The sequence below is a fragment of the Nomia melanderi genome, chromosome 2 (assembly GCF_051020985.1).
Source record: "Nomia melanderi isolate GNS246 chromosome 2, iyNomMela1, whole genome shotgun sequence".
Taxonomy (NCBI): Eukaryota; Metazoa; Arthropoda; class Insecta; order Hymenoptera; family Halictidae; genus Nomia; species Nomia melanderi.
This window is the reverse complement of record NC_135000.1, coordinates 30,971,747-30,985,069: the sequence shown is the minus strand read 5'-3', so window position 1 is coordinate 30,985,069 and position 13,323 is coordinate 30,971,747. Positions and strand designations below refer to the sequence as shown.

General features: G+C 44.8%; 1 protein-coding gene across 3 annotated transcripts in view; it reads right to left on the bottom strand.

Moving 5' to 3' along the window:
- Positions 1 to 13,323, bottom strand: part of Msp300 (Muscle-specific protein 300 kDa) — a 96,853-nt gene that overhangs the window by 63,304 nt on the left and 20,226 nt on the right. For all 3 annotated transcript variants that reach the window (XM_076364806.1, XM_076364804.1, XM_076364805.1), the window contains exons 2-11: positions 8,514 to 8,575; positions 6,338 to 6,433; positions 6,171 to 6,254; positions 5,380 to 5,472; positions 4,436 to 4,614; positions 3,642 to 4,044; positions 3,196 to 3,342; positions 2,546 to 3,086; positions 487 to 2,170; positions 287 to 395 (exon numbers count right to left, since the gene is read on the bottom strand). In XM_076364806.1, coding sequence (XP_076220921.1) covers positions 287 to 395; positions 487 to 2,170; positions 2,546 to 3,086; positions 3,196 to 3,342; positions 3,642 to 4,044; positions 4,436 to 4,614; positions 5,380 to 5,472; positions 6,171 to 6,254; positions 6,338 to 6,433; positions 8,514 to 8,575 — 3,398 coding nt within the window. The remainder of the gene's footprint in view (positions 1 to 286; positions 396 to 486; positions 2,171 to 2,545; positions 3,087 to 3,195; positions 3,343 to 3,641; positions 4,045 to 4,435; positions 4,615 to 5,379; positions 5,473 to 6,170; positions 6,255 to 6,337; positions 6,434 to 8,513; positions 8,576 to 13,323) is intronic.

Below are 13,323 nucleotides of genomic sequence, written 5' to 3'. Positions count from 1 at the left end.
TCACTCTGAACGAGGGCTGACGGTTAATTTATCTTGTATTCGGTGGGGTGTATGGTGTACAGTTATAATTACCGTCACTAGATGGATCTATATCCGTCACGAGGAAAGCAAGCACAGAATAATATGCAATTGACATTAAACGAAACGCTATCTTCTTTATATTGGGAACAAAATATGATGGAAATTCTACAAGCTTTCGAAAGCCTTCTGAGAAATTCAAACTACATTCGAGTATAATCTCGATAAGTCAACAAAAGACTTCAGCGATTCGCTAACGAGCCGTTACCTGGAATATCGTCTTCTCCGCCTCGAACTCTTCCAAAGTGTTCACCTCGTGAAGTATGGTCCTCAGGTTATTATCTACGTGGTCCATCCATCTTACCATTTCATCGAATCTGATCGAAACACAACAAACAATGAAACATTATTAAAAACAACTGAAATCACCGGCTGAACCACGCAAGAGACTGAATGAATTCAACGTACTTCTTCTTGTAGGCAGCCCACTGCTGAGGCACTTGTTTCAGTTGCTCCCTCAGACTCTCCACTCTCTGAGCAGAATCTTCCCAGAGCCTCTCAGCGTTCTGTGCAGCTTCGGCCAGACTCTTGTCGTTCGGTTTCAGCTGGCTGTAAGCGTTGCTGATCTTCTTCAAGGTCTCCAGACACTTCTCCACTTCCAGCACGGTGCCACGGTTCACGAAGAACTCTCTGTTCCTTTGAAGAATACTCTCTACATTGTCGTTCTTCATCAGAGCTTGCTGTTCGGAGTTCAATTCCACCTCGATCTCCTTGAGGTAGTGCAAGAACGTGGCTTCGTCTAGCCGAAACTCGAGTCTCATCAAATGTAGGGGAGCAAAGGTCAGCACCTCCTTCCATCGTCTCTGCAGGGCCTCGATGGCTTCCACGACTGGAGCTTGTTGTTCGATCGGCAGGATGTTCTTCAAGTCCTGGCCAGCATTCACGAAGTCCTGGATCCATTTCTCGTTAACGTTGCTGAAGAAGTTCTTGTGATACTCTATGGACCGTCTGTTGTCGGTGTGCTTGTCGTTGATCATGGTCTCGGCGACGGATAACCACTCGGAGACCTGTCTCTCGCATTCCTTGAACTTGGTCCAGCATCTGACGGCTTCCTGCAGACGTTGCTCCCAGACCTGAGCCGCCTGGGACACTCTGTTGAACCGGTCGTTCAATTCCCTCAATGTTCTTCCTCCCTCGGCGGAAGCAACGTCGGCATGGCTGTCTACCGACTTGACGATGCTAGAGAACACTTTGTTCTTGGACTCCAGCATCGACTTGTAGTACAGAGTTCTTGAGAAGAAGGCTTTGTGGCGGTCCAACTGGGCCAGGATTTGCTCCCTGCCTCCTGACAGGTCTATACTCGTCAGCATCCTCTCTGCTTCGTCTAGCCAGGCAGCTATCTCTTTCTGGCCAGCCTCCAGGGACTCCTGCTGGACCAGCAGTTGGTGGTACAGGTGCAGCTGCATCGGGATCAAGGCTCGAACCTTGACCAAGGCTTCTTTCTCCTTCTTCAGCGTGTTCATCATTCTGTCCACCTCGTCTCGAGACAAATCTTGAATCAGGGTCTGGAACTTCTTGCTGATACTCTTGAAGAGGTCCTCGATACCCTCTACTTCGTTGTGGAAGACCTGGAGCTTCTCGCCGTAGGCTTTGATCTTTTCCGTGGTCGTCAAGTCGGTGGATGCTAAGGCTGACTCGACGTTCCTCAGCCAGCTCTGCAGGGTCTCCATTCCGGCTCTGTAATCCTTTCTGTTCCGGATCAGATCGCCGGCGTGCATGTACTGTTTCGCTTCTTGGAACAGAGACTCCCACCTCGACGTGAGGTTCGTGTAGCGTTGCTTCAGATGCAGAGCTACAGGCTCATCCGAGGTAGCAATCAGAAAAGTGACCGTGTCCGACAACTGTTGGTGCTTGTCCTTCCAAACGCTGATGTCCTGGAAGAACTCCATCTTCTCTTCTTCGGGGAGGTTCAAAGCTGGCTCCGCTCGGTTCACCCAAGCTTCAAATTCGTCCGACAGGATATTCCATCGACGCCAGTAGGCCACGACTTCTTCCAGCATGCTCTGCACGCAGCGCAGGTCCATGGAGACGCTCTTCCACTTGTCGCTGGTCTCTCTCATGAACCGGTCGATGCTTAGGCTTTCCTCTCGGTCTAGGGAATCGTTGCATAAAGCAGATTTAAATCTGGCCACGGTCAGAACAGACTTAACTTCGATTACGTCTCAAGTAGATCTCAGCTGGTTTCAACTGAATCGCAATTAGAGTTCGATTTCAATAACTGGAAATCTATGTGGGTAGATCGGCTCTAAATCCAATCTCGGTTGAATTAGGATCAATGTCAATTATTCTTGAGAGTCGATCAATTTTCAATTTAATCTGAATGAAGCTCGAATTAGATCAGACTCGGTTATGTTCCAATGAAGTCGTTAAGAGATTCGAGCCGAAGTTAGGTTTAAATTAGATCAGGCTTCTTGAAAGAAGGCTGAGGCGAAGAGATGATGGGATAAAATAATCATTTTATACTCACCAATATTACCCTCACGTTTATAGTCCTCGACGACCTGTTGCATGTCCAAGTAGGCCTTCTGGAACTCCTGGAAGATTCTATTCCGCGACACGAAGTTCCGGTACTGCTCGAGCATCTGGTGCACCTTCTCCTCGGTGCCGTATTTGACGCTCCAGCTCTTCAGCTTGGTCTCAACTAGGAACAAGAAAGCGACAAGGCAACACTTGTGCTCCAGGAACTTTAATCGAATCCTCCTCTTCGCGGCGCGGTCCGGCAGGCTGTCGAAACGCGCCGCCATGTTGTTCAGCTGTTGAGGCTGCACGTGCAACGACAGCTGAGAATTTCTAGCCGTCTGGAACTTCTCGGTCATCGCTGGCAGATCGAGGAAGAACTTCTTGTGATCCTCCAGCTTATTGGATATTATGTTGGCGGTTTCCTCCGTCATTTCTTCCGGTATATCGTTGTCGGAGATCAAGAGGGCTTCTGCTCGGGCGAGCCACCTGCCCGCGTCGCCCAAGTCGCCTGGAAGAGCTGAGTCTAGGCTCCAAAGCCAGTGTAACATCTGCGAATTTTTTAACAATTTTTTAACAATTTTTTCACCCTCAGAAAGTGGATTTTATTTGATATTTTTTAGAATTTTTTTTTCTTACGAGATCGATAAAAGGGCTTACAAGAACTTCGAAATTGTTCCATAGGGTTTGTATGTGTCTCCATGAGTCTCTGGTGATGCTGATCATACTAGGCGTTTCAACGAGGCGTTGCAACTTATTGTACACCAGTAGCTGTTTGTCAGCGTCCGTCTTCAAAGCAAGGTAATCCTGCAAGCGGAAATTAATCGAGTCGATTAGAGTTGAGAATGCAACTGGCAAGTGTCTTCAGTATTTTTTAGTGTATAACTTTGGAACTTTGAAGCTTCGTAGCTTTGAAGCTTTCAAGTCTTGAAATTTTGACACTTTGAAGCTATGGAACTTTGGGACTTTGGAACTTCGAAGCTTTAAAACTTGGAAACTTTGCAAACTTTTACAAATAGATGAAAAATATAAGATGATAAAGATGTCAGTGAATTTAATTGACGACTAATTAATATTGCAAACTGTTCCCGTACAAAATTACTTACTCCATAATTCAACGGGAAAGAGTTGGTCCTATCCCATTGTTCCAGGTTCCTGACTCTTTCGCTGAGCCAGTTAAACAATGCGTCGTACTCCTGCTGCACAGCCGCGAAACAATCGGCGGCAGTGGATCCTGGTTCCGGATACTTGTGTAGAAATTGGGCGACGTACGTCATGATGGATTTCTCGTCGGGCTGGGGAACATCGACGTCTTCTGGATCAAGGAGTCTGGCGATGCCTAGCTCCACTTCGGCCACCTGGAAGGCCGTCTCCAAGCGAGCTCTGTTCGAAGCTTCTCTCATGGCCGCGATGTTCACCAAATTCTGTTTGATCGCGTCGATAATGGCCAAAAAGGCGTTGCCGTCTCGCCAGCTCTCGCCGAAGTCGCGGACCTGGATACCGACATCCCTGGAAATCAAGATTACGGTTCAAATTACTATGAATTCACATTGTCATAACGAAATCCAACTTCCTTTCATTCCTCGTCTTCTAAACTTCATTAACCGATACCAATTTCACAAAGTAGCAACTTAAAGTAGGTAAGTTTTGAAACGTGCAAGTGCCATTATTGAAAACAGAAAAATTCCTGAATATTTCGAAACGACACATTCGCTTAACGCACGAATGAGGGTTGAAGAGAAAAATCAATAAAGACTTCGTCCTTTGCAGCTACTTTCCTCGAGCAAATAATAAAATGGAACTACAAAACTTAGCGTTTCAGAGATTTCCTAGGATTTCCGATGATGTTGCTAAATAATAGATATCAAAGGTCCATCTCGATGTTTCGAGATATACTGACTTGGGCAAAGCGTTGGTGACCCACTGAAGCAGCGTCTTCCTCGCCCCCTGCTTCCATTTCTCGCTGCTGATGCGTTTCCTCTCGCTAGCCGCCGAGCCCTGAGTGCTGAGACTCTCCAGGCTGCTCTGGCTGCCCCACGTGTGGCCGAGATACTCCAGTGCCCTGGTGTTCTCCTCGATCTAGAAAAACGGCCGATCAATGGTCCACCGACGAGAGGCGAGGACAGGAAGAAGAGCGAGAAAGAGAATTCCAGGGTAGGGTCTAGCGTGCATACTAGTGTGACGCGTAAAATCATGCAGGTGTGCGCTATGTTCTTCCTCTGCGAAACAGAGCAGAGACTTTCTCTACAGCTTCTCATGATGCCGATCAAGATCGTACCAGTTATACACAGCAATCTCTTATTTTTTTTTTCTCACTTATCTCTGATTTTCTGTACTTGTTTTTTGTCTGTCTTTTCTATAATAGCTACTCACCATCCTTCGATCCTTCGATCGTAGCTTGTTTATGTGGAATAAACACGGTTAGCAGAATCGAAAGAAAATTCGGATCGCTCCTAACGAGGACTAATTTCTTTGTTTCAATCGGACACAAAAAAAAGGCGGACAATTTCGAGCAGCGTGGCTTTCTCTATTTTTCCTCGATCTGTTCGATTCGTTTGAATTGAGAACGACAGAATTCTTCGAGACGGTTCGCTCGAAGGAGGATTCAGTGGTATTAAGGAGCAGATAAAAAAAAAAAGGATCGATATCTCGGTGGACGGCAAATTAATCCCCGCTGTAAACGATTGCAGTGCTGACGCGTATACCGTACACATGTTTTCCGTAGTTCTCAGACGTTGCACGTAGCACGAGAATCAGATTTAAGCAACTACCGCATTCTAATCGTACGAGTGCTTTTTTTGCGCATAGCTTCGATCGTATTAGTTCGAACGGAGGATCGTCTACCTGGAAGTACAGGATGATGGTCCATATCAGGCCGAGCACCACCGGCGGTCGTCCGTCGACCAAGTCGGACGAGTTGATGTTCACCAGTTTAATCTGCAACGGAATTACACCGCGGCGTTATCGGAGACTCGTGGAACGTCGGAACTGTCCAACGGTGAAAATAAATGGGAACGAGTAAATTGAATTCTTCAAAAAGTTTCGAAATGAAACGGAGATTTCACGGAACCAGGGAATTTTTAATGAAACAACTCGCGAATGAATTGACCTCGGGAGATTTATAGTCTATCGGTGACTGCTCGTTTTGCAGTGACTATCGCAGGAAATTCACTTTGTAGTCATTGGTCGTTTCTGTAGAATTATGGAACTTCAAGTTTAAATGGAATCACAGTTTCAGTAGGACTATAACAGTGTAACCCTGGATTTACGGAACAATTTCATACCGAATTCTCGAAATATTATTTACCAGTTTAAGTTTACTTTCATTCGCGCGATTGTGCGAAGACACGTTGCAATACTGCAATTCTGAAGCTGCAATTTTCGCGATCAATCTAAATAAACGCTCATTCTAGAAACAATATAACAGTGTAGAATAAACGTCCGTAAATCCAGCGTTAAGTAGATCCTCCGAAGTCTAAGGTTAAAGTTTCGGTAGAACTAGAAATTTCGAGATCGGCTAAAATTCCTGTAACACCCGGAATCGATTATCTTGAAGGTGAGACTGTCGGAATTTCGAATTCTGTTCCGAAAGGCTAGAGGGTGCGATCGAAGGTTTATCGAAGCCAGGCGTTCACCTTCTTGCTCTGCAGGAACTGCAGCGCGGTATTGGCGTTGCTAAGAAAGTGCGGTCTCTTCAAGTTACGGCCCCGTTCCACCGGCTGCGAACAGAAACGCGTTTCGTCGTGTGAGAGCAATCCTATCGATCAGAATTATACGAGCCGCAGCTGTCGCGGGGACTCACCAGCTTCTCGCCGGATAGCACTTCGAGCAGCGCGAGTAGGCGGGTGCCATCTTTAAGATCCTCGATCAAGTCCTCGACGCGGCACGGCGGTATTCGCTGGAAATAAATGTCGTTATGGGAACACAGGCTCCGCAGAATCAGATCCTTCGAACGTTTCCCGGAACAGGTATATCCGTTCGGCCTTCTTCGTTTTCCCCGAGCGTTGTGTAACATTAGAAACAATCGAGTCGCTCGATTAACAGCCGACGCTGTTAAGTCGATGTTTCGATATTGTCGGATTTTTTTCGATCTTAACGCATTACGTACCGGCTAATTTTCAGGGAATTGAATTTTGATGGCGATTTTCAGCGAGATCAACTATATCGTAAGTTGATATATATATATATATGTAATATTTTTTCGAATGCTGCGGTGATTAGGAAAGTTGTATAGCTAAGTCTGTTCATGTAAAAACGAGATTTCTCGTTGCCAGTATGCAATGTGTTAACGGAACGAATAATATTCTTTTCAGTTATTAACCTATTGCGCTGGGATTTCATTCGGAGATTGGGCGAAGTCTTGCGCGTAAAGGTTTATTAATAATTTTGTGTAGGGTGATACGGTTTAGAAGAGCTTAGTAATTGCTTGGCAATTATTTTTTTGCCACTTATTCCCCGAATATTCCAAGTTAAAGTTGGCTCGGTATTTATATCGGAAAGTGAATCTCCTGTTTTCTATGAAAGAAAGATCAAGATCTATTTCCGACCGCGGCGTGCAAGAATATCAAGAATACACGCTGCAGAAGAAGATGAAGTCATCGCGACAGGTTAGCGTCGGGTTACATCGGTAGATCGTCGGCGAAGTTTATTCCGATGCAATTTTTAAAATCGCGACAACTCACCGGGCTCCGTAGAATCCGAGATGGTTTCCGCGCGGTTGAAAGTAAGCGAAGGGGTGAGTCGTTTGTAACGATGCTCCGCGAAACTGAATATCATTTCTTTTGGGACAGTACCTTGGAACTGACTCTCAGCTTTGAAAATTCAGTCTTTCGTTTACTCGTTTATTCAATTTCTCTCGCGATGCCTTCATTTTCATGTGTTACTATTACTTTTCGATCTGTCAAAAGACATTCTTTTAGTCTAGAATCTTTCCCGTATCATTTCAATAAAGATAAACGTTATAACTATTCTACTTCACTCGAAATTTTCCCATTGAAAGAATGTCCATTCATTAAACATTAAGCAAGCTACTAAACACTTCTAACAAATAGAGCCTTAGAACCGTATTCTGCAAAAATTCAGAAACTTCCATCTATCAATTCAATCAAGACAAAGATTAAATCTATCCTACTTCACTCTACATGCCTCGACCAGAAGGATTCCCATTCATTAACCCTTTACGGACGAATCTTTAAAATATACAAACCTTCATGAGATGAAGCTAAATTATACGTCAATCGCTTAGATAACAGAAACAGCAGAAATTACCTGCTGATCCCTCGCTGTTTGACTAATTAAATCATCTGTTTGCGACTTAGTCTTCGAAATATGAAAATTTCATTCTCCCGGCACGTCGATATTCGTCCGCAAAGGGTTAAGAGGTCAAGTAACGTATCAAATCCTTCCGCCAGACAGAACCGTACGACTATATTCTGGAAAAAATCCGCGTTATCGACGCTCCTTTGTTCCGAGGCTGACTCGACGCTCCTTTGTTCCCGATGACGGGATCCTTTCGAAGCCGGAAAGCTTCCTGCCGCGAACTTCGGGCCACGGTTCTGGCCTGCTCACCGGCGAGACAGGGTTGAACGCAATGTCGTGCCCGCTTCTGGGGCATGCATGTCGCGAGGAAGTGGGCTGGGAATTCTAATTCAAGTTTCGAAGTATCCGGAAGTGCGGAAGAAGGGGAGGCAGTATCGAGACTCGCGAGCCAGGCACGAGTTATCCCAGCGAACTTCTGATATTCGTGATGAGGAGTAATTTCACCGATGCCTTATTACATGGGAGCTGCCATGGAAAAATCGCCGGGACGCGTTGCGCGCAGGAGAAAATATTTGTTCACGTGATCATCGAGGACTGGCTCCCCGAACGGCAATCAACGACACGAAGAATCCCGGCGCTTTCTTCGTCCGCGCGGTTCATCTCGGGTCACTGACTTCCGGGGAAATGCTTCCTCGGAATATCTTAAAGGAGCCACTCACCTTCGAGAGATAGGAGTTGATCCAGTTCACGAAAGTCTTCTTCTGTACTCGTTCTTGTTCGTCTGGAACAGAAGAATATCGTGTTTGTCACAGATATCTTTGGAAATCGTTACATTTCGGTAATTTTATTTAAATAGAATATTGCTGGCAATTCTACTGAACTAGGTGTCTTAATCTGTTCCACGCGGTACACCTGATCCTCGATTCACGCGAAAATCAAGTAGATAGAACAACTATTTCGCATGGCTTAACGAAAGAAATAATAATGACATTTTAGAAGACAAAAGTATATTTTCGCGCGTAAAAACTACCGCGTAAACAGTGTTCCAATTCACCGCGTAAAAAAGAGGCTCCCAAAAGCCTTAGGATCATCTTAAACACTAACCCCGTCAACATGAGACATGATTCTACAGTTTCGTGTGGCGTATTGCATTATTATTATTCGCAAAGTTTATTATTTCGATTTTCTTCTCCTCGCGAGGTTATTTTTCGTAGAATCATTTGATGTCGGTCTTAAGGTTCTTCCGCGAAGATAAATGTTCATCGAAATTTCCATTTTGATTTATTAACGCTAGAACTACCGAGCGAGACTGAGCTGTTTATAATTTATGGAAATTAGGAGAGCGGCTTTCCTGAGAATCGAAGAGCCTCCTATTGCTGTACTTGTATAAAGGCAGGCGTTTGTTTTGAAGTTTCTTACGAAAGCATCTTTATCATCTTAATAATGGTGGAATAATAATCTGGGCTCGGCCATCTTGAGGCGTCTGGTAGTTCCACTGTTAAATTGAGTGCAGAGTTCAGGCTTCCGAGCTTAATTATATTCATAACGTAGTATTACCCGATTTCAGAGTTTCTTCTTTCAAAATGCTTCTCATTTTTATTCTCCGTTGCTGCGCGTAATCTTAGACGTTTCTTGGTAATCATCCAGGATAAGAATTAGCGAATTACCACGACGGCTCGAGAAGAGCTGGGAATATTCGAGATTTGTGGAACGACGAAAGTGAAACGACTATTCTCTATGTCTGAAAAAAATCCCGCGTGTGTTCGCCGCCATTAATCTTCGAAACGTGCCGAACCTCAAGGTTGCCATGCCGGATAACATCGTCGCGAATCAGCCTCGCGGTGTCGCCGGAGATAAATTGAAAGATTTCTTTTACGTAAGAAACTCGCGCCACCGCGGAACAGAAAAAATATATTTTTCAGTTTCGAAACGCAGTCCTATTCTCCGATCCCACTCGTAAACATCGTTAACGTGTTCCGGCGGGAAACAAAAATGATTCATGAATAATAAGTATCCTCTCTTGTGTTATTCAAAACAGACGTTCGGTGTGTTCGAGGCTCGCGAAATACATGAATCGACGAGTAAGACGATTGTAAATATATTAGGATCGATGCAAATGAGTATGCAAATTACTATACGAATTATCCCGTCGCGTTCATTCAGACGCGAATCGAAATTCGTAAATCCGTCGTATCTAAGAATAATCCTGACACGATTCGCGGTGGTATCGAAACGAAAAAATCAGCTCGAACGCACGATAATGCGTGCGGCTAGGGAGTAAACGATTCAGTCTTGACTTACATTACGTCATCGTTGAATTGCGTAGCCGCGACGTCTCGACGCGTTGCGCGAGGAGGAACGGAGAACGTCGGAAACGATTGTAGATCGGACGGTCGTCGAATTCGCGAGCGACCCGGCGAACGCGTCGAATTCGGAACATTGAAAATGCGCGATGAAACGATCATCTGCGAGTGGTTGACAGTGTTCAGCCTTTGCGGCTGAAGGTATGTTGAAATTTTCGTATTTGTGTTAGATTGAACCGGGGCGAATCGCATCGAGGTCTCTTTGATACTAAAGAAATGAGAACACTGGAATGTTAAATACTATATGAATTTTTTATTTCGAATGAAATAGTGGTAGTATACTATTTTTATATGGAAATATAGATAGAGATATAGATAGAGATATAGATAGAAATATAGATAGAGATATAGATAGAAATAGACTGAAAGCAAAGCTACACGACCGTCCATCAAAGTAATATTCCCTCAAATATCAAAGTAATAATACTAATTACTAAAACTGATCAAATCTAGGAACAGAGTTCTGAAATCTTCGTTTAGTTAACAAGAAGGAAGAAACGAGAGACAAATCCTACGATACAATGAACGTGGACTGAATTCTTGTTTCGATCCGATTCGCTTCGGTCTACCCTACCAGGTTGCAAACAAATGGTTCAATTACTCAAACAGTAAGAGACCGGTGCACGGTTTCCTTCTCTTTCTATTATTCCAACGTTTGATATATAATTGAGCTCGATCCGCCGAAGGTTTCGCTCGGTTTAAAAAGTCCTCGGCCGCGAAGGGTTAATACATCAACGCGACGTGGCTGGAAACCAGTTTCGCGCATTGTAAATTTCGCTATTAAGCCGACTTTATCGCCGGTAAACCGTAACGCGGACTATTAAAGCATCCATCCCAGATGTCTCGTTCGATTTTCCGGGAACGATCCCGCGAACCATATGATTTCTATTCGATTTCATCACTCCGCCATTCTCGACAGTTAAATCTGCGGAAGACGAGGAACCGCGTCGCATGCCATTCCTGCATTTCTCTTGGCCTCCGGCTCATGACGGGGAGCACTGGACGTTTATGGAAATTCATATTTCTGTGGACTAATGGAGGAAAGGCGGGGGATATTATTAGAACGAGGCTGCGCTTCGCGATTGCGCCGGTTCGTTTAGATCGTAAGTCATCAATCCTGCGGGCTGAGCTTTTGGAAACGTTCCTTGAATCAATATTTCTTTAACGGTTATTTCTATAACAATTATTTCTCTGTTCTTGATTGTTGCTCTAGCACTAAAACTGCCGGACAGCTCAAAATCACCCATGCCCGATTTCTTCGTCTTGCTATTATTAAAGACAACAGATGTTTCCCTTGAATTTATTCAAGATATTGATTCGGCAACACGCAAACTGAATTGTTCCAGTTCTAGAATTTTCTTCGATGTACGAGACGCAAGATAGCGGAGCAATTATTATCAACAATATTCGCTTTGTATTTTCTGCTTAATTAAGAACATTCGACTGTTCAAAAGCTTCGAGTGTCCACTTGTCATTCAAAGAGTCAATAATTACTTCTAACTACTTGTTCATCCTCGATTGTTCCCTTAATCGGCATTTCTAAGAACCTACCAACCTATGTGATAAAACAACTGTCAAGTTCAGATTGGCAACTGCCAATCCAATACCGAATGAACTCCTCGTCCACTCGAAACACATTTTCCACGAACGATCGAACGATCTTCCGGAACGCTTCCCGATGCTTTCGCCACCGAAAGAAAGAACTGCTCGGTTACCGCTCGGTTCCCCTCGGCTTCCAGTGTACGCCGCGGTCGAAGCCGAAGAAAGCCGCGTGCAGCGTTCCGCAAATTTATGCACCCCGGTTCCCCGAAACGAAAAAGCGCGAACGTCGTCCGGTAATTACAGCTCGCCTCTCTCTTACGAAAAGGCGTCGGTTCCGCCATCGGCCGAAGGGTATCGTCGCGATCCCCCTTCCCGAGGTGGATTGTAAATTACGCGTTTTTATGGGATGCGTGACGGTTTTTACGGGATTTCGGCAACGGCGCCGCGATGCGACGGGTTTGATAAAAGCGAAAGGGAAAAGTTACGGGGCCGGGCGTCAATTAAACGCCGCCGCGACGCGTGTGCGCGGGCTACAAGGAAACGTGCGCCCGTTTATTCCGTACGCGCGCGCGTCGTTCGAATGCGCGACACGTCGAGGCGTGTTACGATGCGTGCATCGCTGCGCGGAGTGCATCTCGGTGTTTCGCACCTTTCGCTGGCTGTTATCGTTCGCAGATTCGACGGATCGGTAGCTTATGGCGAATTCAGCCTGTCGGCTGCGTGGGATTCGAAGGTTTTCGCGAGAATAAGCACCGATGTATTTGTGTTTTTATTTAAATGGACTGTAACTGACTAGGATTAAGCTAAACTATGTATCTTAATCTGTTCTATGCAATATCAAATGTCCTGCTCCTCTCAACTCGCGAAACTGCACTGTTCTAACCCTTTGAACTCTAGGCTCCAATAGTGCACCGGTTATAATATTAAATATCTTAATGAATCTTAAAGAAACTACCCTAAAACTATTAGATTTTCCACACATCCAAATTTTGCATTGAGGAGGATAATAAAAGATCGAAGAAATGTTATAGCATTTCTAATTTTCGCTATGGATACTATAAAAACTAGTTGCAGTTGCTGATAGATTACAAAACAACCTGGAGTGCTAAGGGCTAAAAAGTTCTTGCAATCATCTTCGGTTATCTATGGTTACGAACCATTGGCGACCACTGTTCCTAAACCACCATGAAACCACGGGAAACTGAAACCCGTCGCGACGTGTCCCAACGCGCGCAGGAGCCTTCAAACACGCGTCACGTCGCGGCTCCGCGTTCGTCGACGCAGGATGTATGTTCGAACACAATAGAGAGAAATTTATGATAATTGCTACAGTCGCCATTTCGGGAAACTGTGGAGGGTCCGGGCGGTAAGGATTATTAGTCGGAAAGCTGTGTATCTTGTAGAGTTGAGTAGAATCTCGGCGTGTCTGATCTCGACCATCTTATTCCACTTTATATACAGTGGGCACTTAAAAATAATCGGTCTCGTTCAAATAGTTCTATAAACTGTTCCATAGATTATGAGATAATATATTACGATTGAAAAATGTCTATCGATCGTTTGTTATTGTATTCCATTCGCATTGTTCCGTTCAAGGCAAAAGATGCAAACGCAAATGCACCTT